The 22,506-nt window shown below is 33.6% G+C and overlaps 1 protein-coding gene and 1 long non-coding RNA gene across 2 annotated transcripts; both read left to right on the forward strand.

Annotated features, from left to right (window-relative positions):
* The first annotated feature begins 9,637 nt into the window (after nt 1-9,637).
* Nucleotides 9,638-10,812, forward strand: LOC110798392 (anther-specific proline-rich protein APG). Its single transcript, XM_022003568.2, has one exon. It carries the CDS (start codon nt 9,828-9,830, stop codon nt 10,293-10,295), a length of 468 nt encoding a protein of 155 aa, XP_021859260.2. The 5' UTR covers nt 9,638-9,827; the 3' UTR covers nt 10,296-10,812.
* A 7,612-nt stretch (nt 10,813-18,424) lies between these two features.
* Nucleotides 18,425-21,389, forward strand: LOC130466098 (uncharacterized). The gene is made up of 4 exons (XR_008926123.1): nt 18,425-18,589; nt 19,925-20,059; nt 20,257-20,570; nt 20,687-21,389. It is a non-coding gene; the product is annotated as an uncharacterized lncRNA (long non-coding RNA).
* The last annotated feature ends 1,117 nt before the right edge of the window (nt 21,390-22,506 follow it).

A 22,506-nucleotide genomic window follows, 5' to 3' on the forward strand; every position in this document is an offset into this window, starting at 1 on the left:
CAAAACAAATTCTAAATTATTCGAATTTCAACAAATTAATTACAATTACAAATTAGGTTGTATAATTAACAAGATTAGGCTTTAAAATTGTTAAACATATACAGTAGGTCAATCATAGATTCAAGATTTACATACAAGATTCGCAAATATTTAATTTAACATCATAAAAATTACAAATTTTGCATTCGAAAAACTAAAACCTCCGAAAGGTCATAGTTAGGCTTCGAATTTGGGAATCCTGGGTTCGGCGACAAATCTCTAATTTTTGTCAAAATTTAAAACGTCTTTCGCGAAATTCACTATAAAATTATAAGATTCCGACCATTATTGACAAAACTGCCGAAAAATCCTGCGAACATATAATCAAATAATCGCAGGAATTTACAATTAATTACATACACGAAATTAATCACCCCTTTAATTCATTGCAAATTTATAAAATTTAACCATGTTAACCATAATTGATTATGGAATTAATTAGAGGCTCGTGATACCACTGTTAGGTTATGACAAATATAAACAATATATTTCATGCGGAAAAACCATAAAACCAAGAATCCAAATTAATTGTCACATAGTCAATTAGCATAATTTAGGATATATACATGTGATGCGTGCCTTCCCTAGCTTCTCCAGAACCGAACAAGAACAAGTTTAGGACTCCAAATGTCGCCCCTCCGTAGATAGTCCACAGCACGTTCGGATCCGCCTTAGATTCAACCAACTAGGATATTCTCTAAGGTATTATGTTTATTCGGAAAGCTTAATTATTATTTTAGGCAAATTATTAAATTCTTACTTGAACTTAATATATGTGAATACTTATTGAATTGTTGTATATAAATTGTGATTATGAACCACGTATTTATAGGGTGGAAATAACTGAATTAGAATTCTACTAGGATTCCAATAACTAAATCCATTAGGATTCTAGTTGAATTAAATCATTAGAATTTAATGTTTATTCAAACACCTAAGTGTTTCAGATTTAACAAAAACATTCAATTCAAGTAGAATTAGGAAAACGATATTAAGCAAGCAATCCTAAACGACCAAGGACTCGGTCGTACGTAGCCTCGCAGCCACGCAGCCCACAAGGGGTGCTGGTGCTCGGCTCGGCCCAAGGCTGGGCGCTGGAAGCACGCGGCCCAATGATGGGCGCTGTTGATGGGCCTGCCTTACCGCTTGCGCGCTGGGCCTGCCTCGCTGCTCGCTTGTGCACGCGGGCTTCGCCTGGCGCTGGGCCTAGCTTCGTGCTGGGAATTGCATCTAGCAAGCTCGTCCGACGATCGTTTCGTACGTCGCGCTTCCGATTCGTTTTCCGATCCCGAAATTCATTTCCGATTCGAACAACATTTAATATTTTCGATTCCGGAATTTATTTCCGATTCGAACAAATATTTAATATTTCCGATTCCGACAATATTTCTGATTCCGGTAATATTTCCGTTTCCGGCAATATTTCCAATTTCGGCAATATTTCTATTTCCGATAATATTTTCCGATACGTACCATGTTTCCGTCTCCGGAAACATCTACGACTTGGATAATATTTATATTTCCGTTATGATCCATATTCCCGTTTCCGGCAATATCATCATTTTCGGAGTATTCATATTTTGCCTTTTGACGATTTCAGCTCCCACTGAAATCGAGATTTGTCGTCTCCGAATATTCATAAATAGAGTATTTAATTCACTTAAATACTTGACCCGTTCACGTACTATTTGTGTGACCCTACGGGTTCAGTTGAGAGTAAGCTCTGGATTAGTATTATTAATTCCACTTGAACTCAAGCGGCTTCTAGCTAGGCATTGAGCTCACTTGATCTCACTGAATTATTAACTTGCATAATTAATTAATACTGAACCGCATTTATTAGACTTAGCATTGGATGCATGCTTGGACCAAGGGCATTATTTCCTTCACAAAGACCCTTAAATGAGAGAGATCTGGGGGTTCTTTGAACAAATTTTCACAGGGTGTAGCAAAATTGATACTTTTGAGAGGCATTCTATTAATCAAGTAGGTTGCAGTCAAGATTCAATCACTCCAAAATATGTATGGAAGTTATGATTGGAAAGAAAAGGCCCTGGCAGTTTCAAGTAGGTGTTTGTGTTTTCTCTCTACACCACCATTTTGTTGTGGTGTATGACTGCAACTCTTTTGCGGTAGGATTCCTTTTCTAAGCAACAATTATTTCATTTCTCCTTCTGTCAGATCAGGAGAATTATCTGATCTAATGTGTTTGACACTAGTTCCAAACTGATTTTCAACATAAGGCGGGAATTAAGTCATAATTTGCACTGAATCAGTTTTGCTTTTCATTAAATGTGTCAATCCCGTTCTGATGTAGTCATCCACAATAGTAAGAAACTGATTACACTTGAAGAATCATATACAGAATAAGGCCCCCATACATTTATGTGTAACAATTAAAAGGGTTATGTAGTTTTAATGCTACTGACTGAAAACGGAAACCTATATTGTTTAGCCAGAGGAAAAATCTAACAGAAACACTTTGCTAACCATCCTTTAACATCAATACCCTTGATGTTCTTTATTTTACCAAAAGAAACATGACCTAGGCTAAGGTGCCACATCTTAGCTTCTTCAATAGCAGTGAGAAATTCACTTGACAAGGAAAAATTATTAAAGGTAGATTTGCAGGTAGATCCCAGGAGGTCCTCATTTAGGCTGTAAAGACCTTTTTCCAACTTACCAAGCACATAATGCCTTTTCTTTGAAAGGTCCTGGATAATGCATTCATTATTAGTGAATGAGACAGAACAATCAGCATCATGACATAGTTTTGAAATAGAAATCAGGTTAAATTAGAATCCTGGAACATGCAAAACATTTCTGAGGATGATATTGTCTCCTAGATAAACCAGACCTTTGTGTTTTACTTGAAGTTTAGTGTCATTAGGTATAGTAATTGAATGTTGTTTGTCAATTAGAGGCTCAAGACTACTTAACATGTTCAAATCTAAACACAAATGGTCACTTGCACCATTGTCCATATCCACCTTTTCTTAAAATTAGACAAAAGACAAAAGTACCTTGAGTTTGAGAGCTGGTTGCTAGACCAAGCTAGCTAGAGCCATGATTCTCAACATGGCTAGAAACCTGATTAGTATTGAGGTGCTTCATCAATTGATTATACTGCTCCTTGGTGAATGTGGCATGAACAAGGCATGTTTCTTCTTGAGTTGAGTTCTCATTAGCACATGTTTCTTCCACTTGTACAACAGCTGCAACTCTCTTGCCTTTTCCTTTAAAATCTTTAAGATAGCCATGAATATTCCAACACTTGTCAATTGTATGATTCTTCATCCTATAATGTTCACAAAATAAGTTGTTTCTGGTGTTGTTACTTGACTGTCCGCCAGAAAATGTGTTTTGATTACCAGGACTGGAGTTATACTGTGATTTGTACTTATTGTCAACAAATTTCCTAGCAGTAAACATTATTGACTATGAGTTCATATGACTCATGTTATTCTGCACTTCTCTTTGTTGATCATCTTGAAGTAGAAGGCCATATGATTTGGAAATAGTAGGCAAAGTATTCATCATAAGAATTGTGGTCTTAGGATGTTCATCCTTCGGATTAAGTTTCATCAAGAATTGAACCATCCTTTGATTCTATTGAGATTTGAGCAGCTTGTGAGTGAGTGTACAACTACATCCAGTACAAGAACAAAAAGGCAAGGGATCCAAGCCATCAAGCTGATCCCATAGTAGCTTGATTTTAGTAAAAAAAAAAACTTGATATCTCCTCATCATCATCTTAAATAAGATTATACAACTCTAACTGAATAGAAAACAACTGAGGACCAGATGATTGACCGAACCTATCTTCTAAATCAAGCCATATCTCCCTTGCTGTTTTAAAATACAGAACACTTCTTGCAATTGAAGGCTCAAGAGAAGCTAACATTCAAGAGATGACTAGATCATTGCATCTGGTCCAAATTCTATGGTTTGGAGAGTTTGTTGTTAGTTGATTTAATGATCTATCAACAAAACAAATCTTATTCCTAGCTTATAATGCAATAACCATAGAGCATTTCCAGTCATTGAAACACTTACCATCAAAAACTATGATTACTAACTAGGAAGCATTAACATCATTGTTGCTAAGAAAGTATGCGGAATTTGGATTAAGAGAAGGATATGTTGCTTGATCAACAAGCATTTTGATTGAAATTCAATTAAAACAAATCAAGGAATTTAAACTGATTACCAAGAATTTGCTAAAAAAACAATCTGAAGAACAACCTGCAGTAAAGAATCAAGACAAAATTGAAAGAATTTCATCAAGATTAGTTGATATGCTCTGATACCATGTCAATTTTCATGTATATATTAACATGAAATCCAGTTGAGAGAATTCTAAAGCATTTGAGAGAGAAATAAGGACTTTGAGAGAATAACTCGAATTGTATTGAATGAATAATGTTATTACATCTGACTTGGCTATATTTACAACTGTTAAGATGATGTGTTCTGACCAATAAGAAGCAAGCTAAATACTAGGATCCAATCAGGATCATCTACTTGTACACCTAAGCTATCTAAGTTGATTATTACAAGATGAATCAAGTAATTGATTCTCTAACAAACTCCTGTGAATGTAGGAGTGTTTGTTGAGCATGCTTGCTTCTAGAATCATCCAATGTGATCACTGCATTGTTGGTTGCATGACCATGTAGTGTGTTGCCTGAGCTAGAGTATGCAGGGAGTTGTAAACCAATAGAGATATACATCATATGTCAAAAATCATTGAAGATCTGCCGAAAGTAATTGAAGATGAGAGATTCATGTTAGAAGTTTGCATAGAGGAGAGAAAAGGGAGTTTGGGGATGGAGAGAGAGAGAAGGAGAGTAAAGGAATTAAATGAGGCAGAGTGAAAGAGACAAATAGCCAAACTCATCCAAATTCCAGAATATGTTTTTCAAGTTACGGGTATTCGAGTACCCGTTTACTAAAAAAGTGGCCCATGACTCGACCCGATTTATTATTATTTTCCCGGGTCGGGTACCCGACCCACCATTTGCAGAAATAATCAATAAACTACCCGGTTCTTCGAGTTAACGGGTCGGATATTTTTGAACATCCCTAGTTAGATTAAATCAAATTAATTTAACATAAATTTTAATTTGGTCATATATGTTCAGATCGAGTCATATAACACGCCAACCCCTTCACCTTTAAAAAAAAATATGTTTCGAATCCAACTAAAGTTCAAATAGTTGTACTTTATTCGTTCTTGAATGTTAGTCCCTTTTGCAATATATAACTATCCAAAAAAAGTTATAATTATCACATTAATTTCAATAGAATATAACTCATGTGGGTAAAAGACTAAAAGAGAGAAATTATTAAGGGGTTTAATGGACATAAAAATTTTCTTGAATGTAAACAAGTGGACCAATTGAATATTTATAAGGGCATAAGTTTAAGGGGGTAAATGTTGGACAAATAAGGTAAAATTTCAAAAGCGACTAAGAAATGAACTAACGTTCACGAACAAGGTGAGTAACAAGGTATAATTAAGTTAAGGGGATAAATGAAGTACACAATAAGGAAAATGAACTAACATTCAGGAACGGGGTGAGTAACAAGGTTTAGCGAGATTGATCGTATATGGATATATCCTAACCCTTTAAAAAGCAAGGAGTGCCTTCTAAACTCCCCTTAAGAATAATGAAATTACCTCCACGTCGTTGAATTCCTTCATGATTTACCTCCCTGCCAGTCCCTTTTCCTCGCACACATGACCGGCCAGCTGCATATTTTTCATTAAATCACATGACCTATGTGTCCCCCCTTCCATGTCTTGGTCCTCCTGCGTCCTTCTGCTCCCTCCTCCTCTGCAATGGCGTTACTTCATCTTCCATAGTAACCTTTCTCTATTTTTCTTCTCCATCTTCAATTTGTCTTCGTCAAATTTTATCAGATCCCCTCTCTCTCTCTCTCTCTCTCTCTCTCTCTCTCTCTCTCTCTCTCTCTCTCTCTCTCTCTCTCTCTCTCTTTATAGGATAACACCCAGGAGACTTTGGAGGATAACGCCCAAGAGACTTAGATTGTTGCGTCTAAGAAGTGATCAATTCCAGCAACCTTGAGTTATGTGTGAAAGTTATTATCACGCTCACTTTTGTTGTGTGAAACCTATTATTAGTATGACAAATTAGTATAGCTCATGCCCCATTGCATCTTTTTCTTACCTATGTAATAGGAAACACTATGGAACCTACGTTATGTAAGTGCCTACATCTTTCGTCTATTAAATCCTTGTTTGCAAATATTACAAGTAATATGATTTTAAAACTACATCATGTAACTACTGTGTTTTATTCTACATTTTATATATCTACCAAATAATTAAATGAATGAATCGTGAGTCGTGATTTTGAATTTATTTACATCGGTGATTTTTATATTTTGGGGGACCGTGCGCGCTAGCGCACTGTTCGAGAGGTAGTCTATTTAAAATGTATAGAACTTTAATAGATTGTGCCATAACTCACAAGTGTCATCATTTTGAAACAATATTGTCATTTCACACATTAAACAACAAAGGTGTGTAAAGATTTCCGATTCGTTTGTTTCGATCCGAAATACGGTTATCGAATCTGATTAAAAGGTTTCTAATGTTTCGGATCGAATATCTGAAAAATCAGATTTTTGGATTGAATACGGTTATATGGGTAGACTTTTTTTCCATTTCATATAGCCGAAAATTTATTGCAAAGTTTTTCACGTCCGAACTGATCAATCCATTTCCACACACTATATAGGACTAAGGCCCTGTTTAGTTCACCTTATTTAAGGACCTTATTACTTATTTCATATTTAATCAGATCAGATCATACCAGACCAGATCAGATCAGAAAAAATAAGATCAGATCAGATCAACACATATGATTATTATTATTATTATTATTATTATTATTATTATTATTATTATTATTATTATTATTATTATTATTATTATTATTATTATTATTATTGGTATATATTTATATCATTGTTATTATATTTAATATTTTATTACTATTATTGCTTTAATAAAAAGATTGTTGTTGTCGGTGCAATTAAAATCTATTACTTAAGGCATAAAAAAACATTAACAAAACATTCAAATTCATCATGTCCAAATTAAAACCATTAAGTCCAGATCAGAAACGATATGATTAGGTCATGTCCATATCATAACTGATTTTTAAAGATCAGAACTATTATATATCTAGACCAGAACTGATAGGATCAGATAATATCCAAATCATAACTGATATGTACAGATCATGTTCAAATCTGCAAAGATCTTGTCTACATCATAACCGATCCTTACAAAACCAATATGTTCAGATTAAACCCGATTCGTACATATCATGTCCAGATCAGAATCGATATGTCCAGATTATAACTGGTCTATATATCGACTTTGTACAGATTATGTACAGATCAGAATTAATCTGCAAACATCATGTCCATATTAGAATTGATTTGTACAGATCATGACCAGATCAGAACCTGTCTGTACAGATCATGACCAGATCAAAACTGATCTGTACCGATCATGTCCAGAGCAGAACTGATCTATCCAGATCATGTCTATATCAGAACTGATCTGTACAAATCATGTCTAGATCAGAACTGAACTGTACAGATCATCCAGATCAAAACTGGTCTTTACATATCATGTCCATATCAGAACTTAACTGTACAGATTATGTCCAGATCAAAACTGATCATGTCCAGATCAAACCGATATGTACAGATCATTCCCAGATCAGAACTTATATGTCTAGATTATAACCGATCTATCTAGATCATGTCTAGGTCTATCTAATATAAGGAATAGTTAAATAATGAGCAAAGTCAAATAAATAATGACAATATTATAAAATTGTGTAACATTTATTTTACGCGTAAGTCGTTTTATATTAATAAATGTAGATTTTTGTTTAAACTTAATTATGAAGAATCAGATCAGATCAAACCAGACCAGACCAGATCAGAAAAAATAAGTTCAGACCAGATCAGATCAGAACTAATCAGATCAGATAAGGAGAAATAAGGTGAACTAAACAGGGCCTAAGTTGTTTGGATCCAATATTAAATATGATGATCCATAATTTCATAAGCTATATTCATTTAATAACTCGATAAAAATATACTCGCCCTGCTTTCCTTATAAAGTCGTCTTAATACTCGTCTAGTTTCTATAAATTACATATTTTTATTAATATTATATCATTTCTTTTACTTAATCAAGGATTCACTTATATTTCTACTTTGTAAAAACATTAAAAAATTCAACCCACACTCATGCCTAAAAAAAGTTTAATACATTTCACGCTAACTATATTAAAAAATACAACACTACCAACCATCACCTAATAAATTAGTAAGTTAATTAAATTGTCTAAAACTCTGTCCCGGTCAAAACCGGTTGTTAAAAGGCGGAGGGTATTACAAATTGTCAAATTGTGATATGCTCATAATCTTGAAATATGTCATTGAAAACACGGGGGCTTAAGGCATTTTTTTATGTATAATAAATTACAATGATTTTTATTTATTCTTTTAAAAAAGGCCCCAAAAAGTTTCGCAAATTGAGATTACGATTTTTCTAATAAAAAATATGTTTCAAATTTATAACTTACGTTGTACTGGATTGAGTAGGCAGAAATTATGTTAGCGGTAAAAGCCTAAAAGGTGGTTGACAGAAGTTAAATGTGAACATGTTAAGTGTTTCCCTTTAAAAAAGAGTGTCATTATAAATTGTATGTGAAGTATTAGTAATTACCTAATTGGCAATGTGTAGTCTTAGAAGAATGATATTTTAGACAAGTGTGTAGTCTTAGAACATATGGCATTTTTAGAAAAATATGCGTTATTGACAAATTCTTAGTTTCTTACACACATACACCAGATTATATTGATTGCATCTTATGCACTAAAATTTTAAACCCAACTCAGCTCGTTAGTAGTATTCTAAGTAGCCAATTATTATACTCTGTATTATACATACTCCATGCATGTTACACATATCTAAAGGGTGTGTGTTCACCCGAATTCGTTAAATTTCGTCGGACTATACCCTGTTATTTTTTAGTTGAATTTCAGAGAAATTCAATTTAGTTTAATTCAGTATTATTCAGTTCAATTCGGTAAAATTCAATTTGGTAAAATTCAATTCAATAAACTAATAAAAATGTCATTTTCAAAACTCCATCGAACTATGTCAAACATAAAATAAATGTGTGCCTTTAATCCCCAATATCTCCCCCTCCTTATAAAAAACACTAGCATAAAATGAGAAAGATATCTTCTTTGATATGCAAATCAAACAACATAAGTAAAGTAATTTATTCTTTAATTAAACTCCTTTTCCTTTTCCCCTATAATAAAATTTCTAAAACGATGTGATTGATGACACATCATCACCACCAAATTTTAAAAAATCCAACTCAAAACCAAAAGTTTGTAAAACACGCGCACAAAACAAGAGAGTGGGTGTAAACCAAAACCTAATCCACTTGCCTACACCTTGTTGCCTCGCAATTCCCCTTTACCCCACCGCCCCCATTGTCCCTTCTATATATTCTTTCTCCTCCTCCTTACTTCTTTCCTCACATCTCAAAAACCCTATCTTTCTCTTTCTTCAATTCTCAATTGTACAGTTACTTTTCCGCCTCCTCATCTAATTACTACTTTCTCTCTCCTCTTTTTCGCTATTGTTCTTCGACAAATTCAATCTTAAATCTCTAATTATTCAGACTTTCGTTTAATTTTTATAAAAATTATTAACGATGGCGGTAGCAATTCTTCAACCACATGATTGTTTGAAAAAACACCATCCTCACCGTCGTCAGCTATTTTCTTCGGTGAATAAACCTCAACCTAACCCTAATCCTACCAGATCTAACCGAAGGAGACGTAATTCACCTCCACCTCCTTCTAACGGCCCTGTTAGGGCGGTTACCCAACAACTCCGCCCCAAAAGCCCACCCGTTTCAGGTCAAATCAGGATCTTAAAACGCGGTGAGGAAATTAGCCTCCCTTCTCCTCCTCCATCAAAGAAGCCCGAACCGGAACTCCATTCTTTTCCCGGTCCGATTATAAACGGATTTTACGCCGGTTCAGCTTTTGTGACGTCACCCCCGCCAAGCGAACTGCCTTTGCCGGCCTTTTTCACGAAGAGAAGCTCCGGTAAATTTCACAACAATGAGATCGCGGCGTGTGAGCTTAGGAGAGTTCTCAAACTCGAAGCTTTTTAACCAGCTTTGGTTTTAATTTGGATGGGATGAGTACAGAGAAAGAAGAAACAAAACTTTAAGGGAATTTGGTAAAGCTTTTAATTAATTTGGGGTTAAGTCTTAATTAATTTAATATGAATTATTGGGTAAACTTTAGAAGAAGAGAAGTTAAGCTTGTTTGCGGCAATAAATCCGAGAAATTCCTCGTATTTTTTCCAGTAGGAAAATCGGATGAAATTGGTGCAACAACTCATACTTGTTTTTAGTAGTAAATAATGGTTAGCATTAGTTTTAGTGTAATCTTTTACATATAGTTTTGTGGGTATAATTATATGTATAGGTTCTGGGATTGAAGCTGATGTTGGTAGTTTGGGGTTTGGTTTCCAGTTTATTATTTTAATTAATGCCTTTTGTTTTTACATTATGGGTTGTATTGTTGCTATGATCAAGGTGTATTGTATCACACATACAAAATGATGTAGCTCTTTATGTTTATTTTATCTATTATCAAGAAAAGTAATATTTTTAGTGAACGAAATTTGTGATTGTTCTTTTTATTGCCTATTCGACTTGAACTAATCCATATTCGAGCCGGGTCAACCCCAATTATTCTATTTTTGGATCAATTATTCACCTAACGATGAACCATTGTTTGTTTTGGTAGGTGACAAGTCGTAATAATTGTAAGATTAGGTGGGTGTTTGGTTAATTGAGTTAAGCTTTTTAATTAAAAAGGTTATGGCATAAATTTGACTTGAGAACAGTTCATCAGAGGTTGAGTTTATTTAACTTCACTTTTACTCGCTTCATTTCATTTTCAAATATCAACTGGCATTTGGAGTATGATTTTGATTTTTGACAAAATAAAGTAGAGATTTTAAAATATAAAATTGTGGTTTTGCAAAATGTTGAACAGTAACGGTACTTTTGATTTTTTCTTAAAACGTGTTGAATTAGCAATAAATTTAATTACTTTCAACAAGAAGATAAGACGATCAATTTAATTTTGAAACTTCGAACAATAGTTTTAGATTTAATTATTCTCACCATAAACTTGGATTTTGAAGAGTCAATTCTCAGACGAGTTTAAGTAATTTCGTTACGCCCTTTCAAGAAAGTAATTTCATTACGGAGTACTCCCTCTGTATTTTTTTAAGAGATACACTTATCTTTTCTGGCCGTATTTATTTAAGAGATACACTTGCTATTTTTGGTAACTTACCAATCCCACTATCTAATTAAATAATCTATTTACACCCCACCCTCCATCCACTAAAATGACATGGTCCTCACTTATTTTACTTATTAAAATATCTTTTACTCCACTTATTTTATTACTTTATTTCATTCAATTCTTTTTCTTAATACCCGTGCCCGACCAAGTGTATCTCTTAAATAAATACGGAGAGAGTATTAAACATGATACTTCTAGATTGGATTAATTTAAAAGAATAGATGAAAATTTTGGATTTGTCATGTTAATCTTCTTTTTGATCAAAAAATGAAGGTGGGAAAAAAGATGTCGGATAAGATTTCATAAGAATAAAGTCGATGAGGAAAATAACAAGTTCCTTTGGTCTTTGGGAAAGGTATATTACCCAATTTAATAGCCGTTGTTATAACTTGTGACTTGCGAGTATTTCCGTTGTGATAGTTTTCTATGCCGTATATAAGAGGGCAAGATGAGAGGGTAGCTGCAATTGCAATTGCAAATTTGCAATTGCATAGGTGCTCTGAAATTAAATGTTTGATTTTGTGGATGTGAAGGAAATAAGGAAGGAAGGAACTAGATCTTCATGGTTATGTGGTCCATTTTTAGGATCAGGGACGGTTTATATTACAAATATTAGATGATCTGGAACTTGGATTTCACAATTGTTTGTTTTAGCAAGGTAACTAGTATCGTATCCGTGCGATGCACGGTTTACATATTTTAACTTTAAGTGCAAAGGTAAATTAATTTTGAAAAGAAATATAGAAAAATGCGTAAATTTTTGTATTCCTTTTTATGCATCACCCATAATTTCATGTTAGGTATAAAAATCAGTTATCAATTTATCATCATATACTATGAGAAATGTCAATTCTCAACCTGAACCACTGAACCGCTGGGTTGGTCCGATCGTTTATAACCTGAACTGTTAAAAACCCACGAGCTTGGAATCCACAACCCAATCTGATTATATTCAAGCCAAACCGATTGGAAAATATTAACCTGATTAAGATACTAAACCCGATAACAAACTGTTCCACAACAAACAACTCGTTTCAACCCGAACCAAATGGATCCAAAATTCGTTAATGACTCAATCTATTTCAATCGAACCGTGTGAACCCGAGAAAATCCCGTTTACAACCTAAACCATTAACTCGTAACCCGCTTAATCCGAATCGTTTAAATCTCGTAACCCGTTTAATTTGAATCCTTTATAAAATTATTAACCATAACCTGTTTAATCCCGCTACCGATCTTAAATTCTTAACACTTTTAAAAGTTAGTTATTTCTTTTGTCCCCTAATTAAGGCATCAATATTATAATTTATAAACGTATTGATAATTCTGATTTTATAATTTGGAACTGAATTCACCTGACACGAAGTACAATCCTCCACCCATTTCATACCGCTATTGATTTACCCACATTGTATGAATCTAAACAAATAAAAACCTTAACCGATATAAACTTGAACATGATGTAACCCATATGTACCTGTTCAACCCGACCCATTTCAGATCTTATATTAAGTTCCAATACTATCTCATTTTTTTAATTGTGTTACTAATACCAAATTTTTTTACCCGTCCCATCTCAAGTATATATCAAAACATGTTATATTAGTAGTATATTTTAATTAAGAAATTTAGTTTCGTAGGTAAATAAGTATTCTATAGCATTAAAACACTGATGTGGTTTTCACTTATTTATAAAATTTGAATCACGGTGTAATATTCTAAATTAGTGATAATTTGTAAGTCTTATGGTTCAAAATTGACTTTATACGGTGAAAATTGACCATATATCATAAATTAGACTATTGATTAATCAAGATCTTAAATTCAATTGATGTATCATCAGCGTTTCTTGGTTCGCAATGATCTTAACATTTCAATATCTATGAATATGTAATAGTCTATTTCAATTAACTTGATATTAATTTATTTAGTTAAGTCCTTGTCTTCCACTTAATTATACCATATAAAAATGTACAACTCGAGATAGTTAAGTCTTTTCTATTTTGCGTTTTTATTTTGTATAGGTATTTATTGGATCATGGAATAAAACTGATATATCTTGACCAGTTATAGTGAATAGTATAACTGTATAATATTACTCTTGAATGACAACGGCGAGATCTGACATAACCTTATATAATGACATTATTAACTGGGTATCAAAAGCTTGAACTATAATATCCTGTGTAGTGTAATACTTAAAGATCAATTTTAATATTAGTTATTAGTTAAGTATTCCCTATTAATTATCTAGTATACAATTTTTCATCAATGCAATATCTGTAACCCTCTTCTTACCTCGCATCGATCCAAATATTTAGAATTATTACAGGGGAATGATTTGTATACTCGACTAATTTAAAAACCACTCATTGACCCCAAAAATCTTACCATGCAATATTAAACAACATATAAGATTATCCTAAGTTTTGTAAAAGATATTTTGATTCCACTTTCTATATTTCACTATCTAGTCCATATAATAAATACATTTAGTTTTGTAGATGTAATATTTGAGATGTTATAGAACTCTAGCTTAGTTTAACATAAATGTAGAATTTTAGAAGAGCAATAATAATAAAATTATCATACAGGCACACTTGTCAGCCTCAGAATCATGTGTTATAGTAGAGTATGTATGGATAGATAATGATATATATGTGTGTGTAAATTTGCAGTATGTAACACCGCAGACCATATTCTCTCATCGACAAATTTAAATAAAGTATGTGGTATATGTATTTCACATTATTGGTCATCCATGCATTTTAGTAGTATATATCTCGGAAATTTAGTAAAATACTCATCGACAGATCTTAATATTCTATAATAGATTATACTGAATTATGAATATTTTATAATAATATTATACCAAAAGTAATTGATCCGTGCATTACTTTTGATCTTATTCTATATTTGGACCATAAAATTTTAATATTCTATAGTAAATTATATTTAAATATCATATGAATATTTTATATTAGATTGCTAACTATATTCTATAGTATTTAATAATGTAAATATATTAAGAATTTAGTTTTTTAAAAAATAATTAATTTTTTTACCCATGGACACTTGTCAGCTCCAGACTGAGCGCCCTGTGTTTTAGTAGAGTATATATATATATATAGATAGATAGATAGGCATCAGATATAGATTGAAGATTCAATATATATAGAATAAAATACAGTACAATAATAGTCATGTACTGTACTCTGTAAAATGTAAAGATATCAATGTTATATATAAATAAAATCAATAGTATATTTAGTTAATTCGTATATGTATAGTTTCCTTTTATTTAGAAAATCCAATATTATGTATCAAAAATAGATTTTTATTTAATAGAGGTACTTAGAATAAAAAAATATTTTAATGATTTATATTAAAAGAGAGACGAATCAATGAATGACATTTGTCATCACAACATTGATTCTTTTAGTATTATATATATATATATATATATATATATATATATATATATATATATATATATATATATATATATATATATATATATTTGACAAAAGGCTAATATTTAGGATGTGTTTTATCCACCTGATTTTCAATTTTTTTTCTTTTTAAATTGAATTTATTTGAATTATTAAATCTTATTAAAACTTATTTTAGTTATAAATCGTACGGAGTATTAGGGTAATCCTTATTTTTCCTAAACTTATCTGGATATATTTTTTATGAAATAAATGGAAATAAGGTAAATAAAACAAAGTTTGTCGATTGTCATAGTCCACACACATAATTTAAAGGACATATGGATAACGGAGTTGCATGATGGATTATTATTTTTCTTTTTAATGGAGAAGTGACCCTCGTGTGAACGGAAAAGGTGACAAAGTTTATTTTTCTTTTTGCGCGAATGAGTCATAAGGATAATATAAATTACAAAGGCGGGCGGGAGAGAATTGAACTTAAGACCTATTGTACACAAGTAGGGGTGTCAAATCGGGTCATCGGTTCGGCTCCGGTTCGGGTTCATCGGTTCAGATTGAAACCGGTTCATTTTGCTATCAGTTCGGTTCAGGTCAGGTTGAAAATTTAACGGTTCGGGTTATATGGTACGGGTTCATGTCGGGTTAAGTCATGTTCATATCGGTTCGGGTTATAATGGGTCGGGTTCATATCGGGTCGAATTGTAGTCGGGACGGGTCAATTCGGTTCGGTTTGTTTGCGGGTTTAGTCGGATGGTAATCGGGTCGGGTTCATGTTTAGTCAGTTCAATTCGGATACAATTTACAAACAATGTCGGGTTATTACTAAAATCACAATTTTCAATACGTTTATATTATAATATCTCCATTATTAAAGCAAAGTGAAAGGTAAAAGAGGCCATATAATTTGATTACGTGATTCATAACGAATGTTATTTTCTTTTTTGACAAACAACTAATGTAATAATGTTCACTATCAAATTTCATAAACTTAATTAAGAAAAGTCAGTCAATGTCTTTTATTATGTCCTGTGATATTTACCAATCATATTATTCAAATGGAATCAAAATCATCTACGTCCTCCCCCACCATGCGAGAGTCTTACGAAACATGTATTGATGAACTAAAAACTAATAATGTACTAATTAATAATCGATATGATGAATTAATACGTAATGAATTTGTAAAGTTTGTAAATACAAGTTTGTTATATATTCATATTAGTTTAAACAGCAACGAGACTAGCATGTTCAACAACGAAACGAGACAAACAAGGTCAATTGTTAATGAATTAAGTCGATTCAATTAAAACAACATAGCTTTTCGATTAGTTCTTAGGTTATAAGGTTATAAGCTTATAAGGAATTGAATTAGATAAATTTAGTTTAATGATCAATTAGACGATTAGTTAGTTGAATACGAGTCAATAAAAGAGTGCAAGGCTAATAAATCAATACAAATTCATGAGTTTTATACTTTTATAACATTGTCAAGAATTAAGGAATATGACATTCTACATTTCATTACTCTAATAAGCTAATAACTAATGAATTGATGATCATAATTAGTTTAAACTAAAAGTCCACATAACTATCTGGGTTATGGGTTGTAAACGGTTCGGGTTCTAAACGGCCCAGGTTGAAACAGTTCTGGTTGTAAACGGTTCGGGTTAAAGCAGTTCGGGCTGTGAACGAGTTTTTCCCGGGTGGAAATAAATCGGGTAATTAACGGTGTTCGGGTCCATGCGGTTCGGGTAGAAACGGTCCGGTTTGACGCATGGCGGTTTGTTATCGGGTATCAGATCTTATTTGGTTTAATATTTTTGAGACGGTTCAGGTTCAGGTTGAATGTTATCGGTTCGGTTAGTTTTCGGATTCCAACTAACAAGTTATTAACGATTCGGGTTCTTAACGATTCGAATTAACCCAACGGGTTAAACGGTTCGGATTGAGATTTGACAGCCCCATACACAAAGCCTCAGTCTTAGTCACTAGGCTAAGACCTTATTGGCGAGAAAGTGATAAATCTACTTGCAAATATAGGATTAAAGAACCAAAACCACTTGATAACACATTAGCATTAGCACCCCGATAAAGGCGACTTTGAGGGAGTTTAAGAGCAACACTGCCAACATCCCATGCATTGTTGTTAAATTTTAGCTTTTTTTTCCGCTTCGTTTATTTGGGCTTTTTCTTCATTACACGTTTACATTATCCACAAAAGCAATGACGGATCTGGACCAAAAATTGAAAGCAAATGTTTATAACTTCAAAATCTTATTGAATATAAAAACGCTCAATCAATACATCACCGATATTTTATATGTATAATCCTAACACTTTAAAACATGCAAAGTTCAAGTTACTATTGCAGCAATAGTGCTCTGACGATTTCGCCCCCAACTTTCAAGCTTAACTACTGGTTTGCCCCTTCCCTTATATCATGACACGTGTCTTTGGTTTTTTCTCCTTGGTCTTAGCCTTCTGACTTTCTCTGGGAACTTCTACTACTTCCATTTTCAGCAAACCCCAACTCTCTCATCTTTTCAAGCTCCTCTTCCCATTTCACTGTTCTTTTGCTTCCATCTTCTTAGTAGTGACAAAGATATTACTTCCCCTCTCTGTCCCCTTTAGGGCGCGAAAACCCCAAATTAATATTTGCAGAGTTGCAGCTGCGAAATGGAGGTGACGAACCTCAGCAAACAAGTACGATTTCATCAATGGCGAACTAATTACTTCATCTCATAAATCAATCTCAACTTCTTCTTACTCATAAACCATAATGTTTGTTTGCTGTTCCATATTTTGTCAGTTGATTTCACTTGCAGTCCAAAGATGTCGACTATCAGGAGATCCCTGGAGAATTTCCGTCTTCCTCCGACAAATCACGGTTTCCGATTCCGTCTTCACTCAAATCTCAAGTATATTTTCTCTTTGTTTGTCTGTATATTACTTCGTATTATGTGATTATTATGCGCTCCAATTGTTTGATTGTATGCGACTAAAATTGTGAAATAAGGGGAAATGAATTTGGATGTAAATGTATTTGTTATTTTAGTATTTGATTATTGATTCCCCCAATGATTGATTAGTAGTTTGATGCTACTACTAATTTGAGTATGAATGTAGAGGATAGTTTATAGTGAAATTCACTGTAATTAATTGATTGTTTTGTGGGGTCTGAACAAAACCTATTTGGGTTGCTGACAGTTTCTGATACTGGAGTTGGAAGTTGCTTGAAAGAATTCCAGGAACTGAAAAGTGGTTTCATATCCCTTTTTTTATTTTTTATCAAATTTCGTTCTTCTTCAAGATTTCGTTGGTTCATGGCGAGCGATATGTTTCCAATGTGAAAATTTCCGTTTCCGGTGGGTTTGTTCTGTATGTTGTTGTTTTTCAGATGGTGAATTATTATCGGCTTTGTATATAGGAATGTATGTGCTTAATTATTTTGTTAAAAACTTTACAGTTTTCTTCTCCATCTCGGAGTTCGATTTGGCCGCACTCGCTTCCAATCTTGACCGGACGGAGCGGCAGATGATGACGCAAAATAGCTTTGTTGCGGCCTTGCGGGTGATTTTGGTTCTACAGAGTCCCACAATGTCTAATTAGGTGGCGATTTTAGCATCCAGGTAACAGTTTTTTCTCATAGTTTTTGTTCAGTAATTCGGCATTTTTTTGGCTTTACTTGTGATTTGATTGGGTTTTAGTTTTGGGATTTTTTGAATCTATGTTTTTGCTCAGTGAACTGGGATCCCTCGAACAATATGAATTGGATTCTCTTAAATTGAAACGGTTGGATGTATATGACCGTTTTTAGTGGCGGAGTTCAATCTCTCGAATCGGATGAATAGGAGAGATTTGGATGCCATCGATCATGGATTTTGTTAAATACCATTGTGTTTATTACTTTCAGTAATTCATTACCATAACCGGTTTTTAAAAAGATACTGCACTTATTACCTGTTTGCGGATTTCAATATGGACCACTCTTTGATGCATTCGTGTATAGCTATTGACAATCAAGCCAACTTTGGGATATGATAAGAAGATTTGATATATGCATTTACCTTAATGTCGAACTATACTAAGGCTTTTGGTTGGCTTTCATGATGAGATTTCTTTCATCAATGACATGGAGCCTGATACCGTCAACACTTAATCAAGTATGAAATTTCCATATTCCGTGTATGTATTGGGATATAGATGGCTAGGATTGAGTACTGAGATTGGATGTTGAATCTAGGATTACTCAATATTTACAATGAGAATGTTTCAAAGCCAATACTAAATTCGATAAGGTTCTGTAGGTATCAGACCTGAACCATCCGAAAAGGTACAATAGTCATAGTACTAGCGCATTGATTTTGTTCTTCTGAACATGTTGGGGCGGTTTTAATTGGGACTATTTTTGTGTAGTGACAATGAGATACATATCGACTGCATATGAAAAGAAGAAATTATTGGAGCTTCCTCGTCGATGGCTTTTTATTACTTGGGGGAAATTACAATGTGTGACACGTATCCTTGGATATTCTCAAACCGTTTGCGGGATGAGAAACTTTTTGTGATTATTGAAACGTGTCCACTAAATTTGGTCTTTAATTAGGATTGTGCCTTTGCAGTCAACTGCTAATCATTCTGGATCCATACCTATGCATTGATTTTTCCTTTCCTTGTCATTTTGTCGCTACCTTAGGTTGAGCAACATTTTTTAAAACACAATGATGTTGGTTCATGGGTACATGATATGCATTGATGTTATGTATGAGTAAGGAGGTGCCATGGTACTTGGCAATATTGATATCCTTGTTTTATTTGCCAATTGCCATTTAGTTTAAGCAGTTTAAAGTTCTTGCATGGTTACTATTTCCCTTATGTGATATCAATGCATTGTTATTAGTGGGAAACACCCTTAGGATACATTTCATTAATATATACTGATGAATTTCCTTTACCCTTTTAAGGATGATGGAACGATCGTGTTTTTGTTTTGGGAGCACGAGGTGCTACTGGTCTAGAACTTACGGTTGGGAGTAAGATTTTGAGGTGTCAGGACGATCCTTCTGCGGGTAACATTGGACTATCTCCAAGGTCTCAAGGTACATATATTTCTTATTTGATTGAAGCATCTGGATGCACTGTTGTATTCTTGCTCATGAATTACTTACTTTCCATATGCTTGGAGTGAAGCGTACATAGAAAGTTTTTGTATTGCATTTGATGTCTTATGTTGTATTTGATAGTAGATCTTCAATAAGTTCAGCAAGAATTTCTGACATCTGTTGTTGGGATGCAGGTTGGGAATTTCTTGATCATAAAAGAAGGAAAAATAAGATACAGTGACTTCATCGACAAGGAGTTGAAATTCCATACATTTGTTGATGGGCTATAAAGCCCACCTAGAGAAAAGTTCTCTTCTCTGCTTTTAAGAAGAACTTGACCAAAGAGATCAGAGTTTCTCAGTTCAACGATTATGTGTCCAAGAAATCAGCTAACCATCATGGTGAAGCTAGCATACAGAGTACAATTGTTGATATGGCACAGAGTATCGTGGGTGAAAATAACCTTAATCTTCTCATGCCAAATGGACAGTTTGGTATATGTAATCTGGTATGATAGGCTAAGTAGAAAGCAGTCCACTATTGTATTCTTTTGAACTGATCTTATAACTGTGTGAATTCAGTTGTTTTTTCAGATTTCCGTTATTTGATATTGCTATTCCACAGGGAGGAGAGGATGCTGCCAGTGTCAGATAGATGTACACAAGGCTGGCTGAAATCACCAGGGAATTGCCAGGAAAGACACTGGAATCACTTCACATTTAGTGGAACTATTGAGGTAGTGGATGAAGACAGTGCAAATGATGCAAGTGAAGGTGGCGATGTAACTCTCAGGAATCACTGAACTGCCAGTTCGGAAGTGGACTCGAGATTATAAGGAATTTTAAAGAGAGACAGAAATCAAATGATGCAGGGAAGTGGACTCGGGATTGTAAGAGCATAGATGATTGATTCAAGAAGAAAATTTCGGGGAGAGGGACCTCTCAAATCGCTCTTTCGCTAGGCTGTTAGATGGTGTGTGTGACTTTTACCTATTTTCTTGTACGATTGTTAGATTGATCCATTTCCTACTAAATGACTTTCATCATTAATTTTAACCATTTTTGCATGGCGCAAAAAGGCGCACTTTGAGGCACAAAAAGGCGCACCTCCCGAGGCACACACCATTTTTTCACTTTTTTTTTGAATGAGGGGCACCAAGGTGGAACTCTAAATCGTCTTGTTGCGCCTTGAGCCTTTTTATACATTGGTGATCACTATTGTAGCAAACAGACCTTCATTGTCTTTGCCTTTGCAATTTTATAACATGTTCTACTTCTACCATTTTCTTCTTTTCTATGTTTCTATTTTTTATTTATTTTTTATGATGCTCCTGATTCTAGGTAACATCCATTGTTCAAGTTGTTGAGACACTTCTTTGCTTGCATGCTGTTACTAAAATTTCCTCCTAGCCCAAGGCATTGGTGCAATGGCTTTTAGATGGCATGCGTTAGTAACTTGCAAGTCCCTTGATGGAGGAAGACATTCGATTTTGCTGAACTCATTATCAAATTATTCTGAATCGAATTTGCTGGATGAAAATGAAATAGTTAGCCATTCGCAATTCGCTTCGGTGTCTTCATATAATAAGAGGCAATCGTTTGGTAAGTTCATTTCATTTTTTTTCTTTTATTTTATTCTATCGTTTATTTCATATGACGTCTTGAAATTTAACGTATCAACATGATTGTAGTAGTAATAAACTTTTTTAAGAATGAACATGGTCTATCTCAGTGCTGCATAATGGCAGGGGAGGTTTGAGGACAAACTATCCTTTCATTTCTCATTCTCAGTTTCAATTTTCCTTTGTTTGATTTCAACACTATCTTATTCAAACTTTGTATTAATTAGTGGTTAACTTTAAAATCCTATTCTCAAACATTGAAAGGGGATAATTAAAAATACTATTAATACCGTCAGATGTCTAACTTTGAGGTGCAAAAATATTGTCCAATTCATCAGTTCTTGTACAGTTGTACCTCTCAAAACAATCATCAGGATAAGAGACATTATATTCATCGGATTTGAGACAGATTTATTTACCTGCACCTAGAACCATAGACCTAAGATTTATGGTTAGGACTTTCAAGGTTTTTGTTGTTTGCTCTTCATAAGTTAGAGAGGATGTGAACACTACAGTTTCTAAGACCATTCGTGCTTTTCTAGCTATTTATTTCTTCAGAAGAGGAAAGACAATATGAAAAGTTTTTGGAATTAACCTACTCACAGTACTCATCATCATTTCAACTTCAACTTCTTTCCATTAGACTCGGCCAAAACCCTAATTTGTAGGTTGCACTCAAGCAGTGGAATACTGGAATTCATGGTCTTCTTCTTCTTTCTTTCTTTTTTTCCCTCTTCTTTATAGTTCACACTCAAGCAGTGGAATACTGGAATTCATGGTCTTTGTTTTTGTTTTTTTTTTTTTTTTTTTTTTTTTTTTTTTT

Source organism: Spinacia oleracea, chromosome 1, assembly GCF_020520425.1.
Source record: "Spinacia oleracea cultivar Varoflay chromosome 1, BTI_SOV_V1, whole genome shotgun sequence".
NCBI classification, from domain to species: domain Eukaryota; kingdom Viridiplantae; phylum Streptophyta; class Magnoliopsida; order Caryophyllales; family Amaranthaceae; genus Spinacia; species Spinacia oleracea.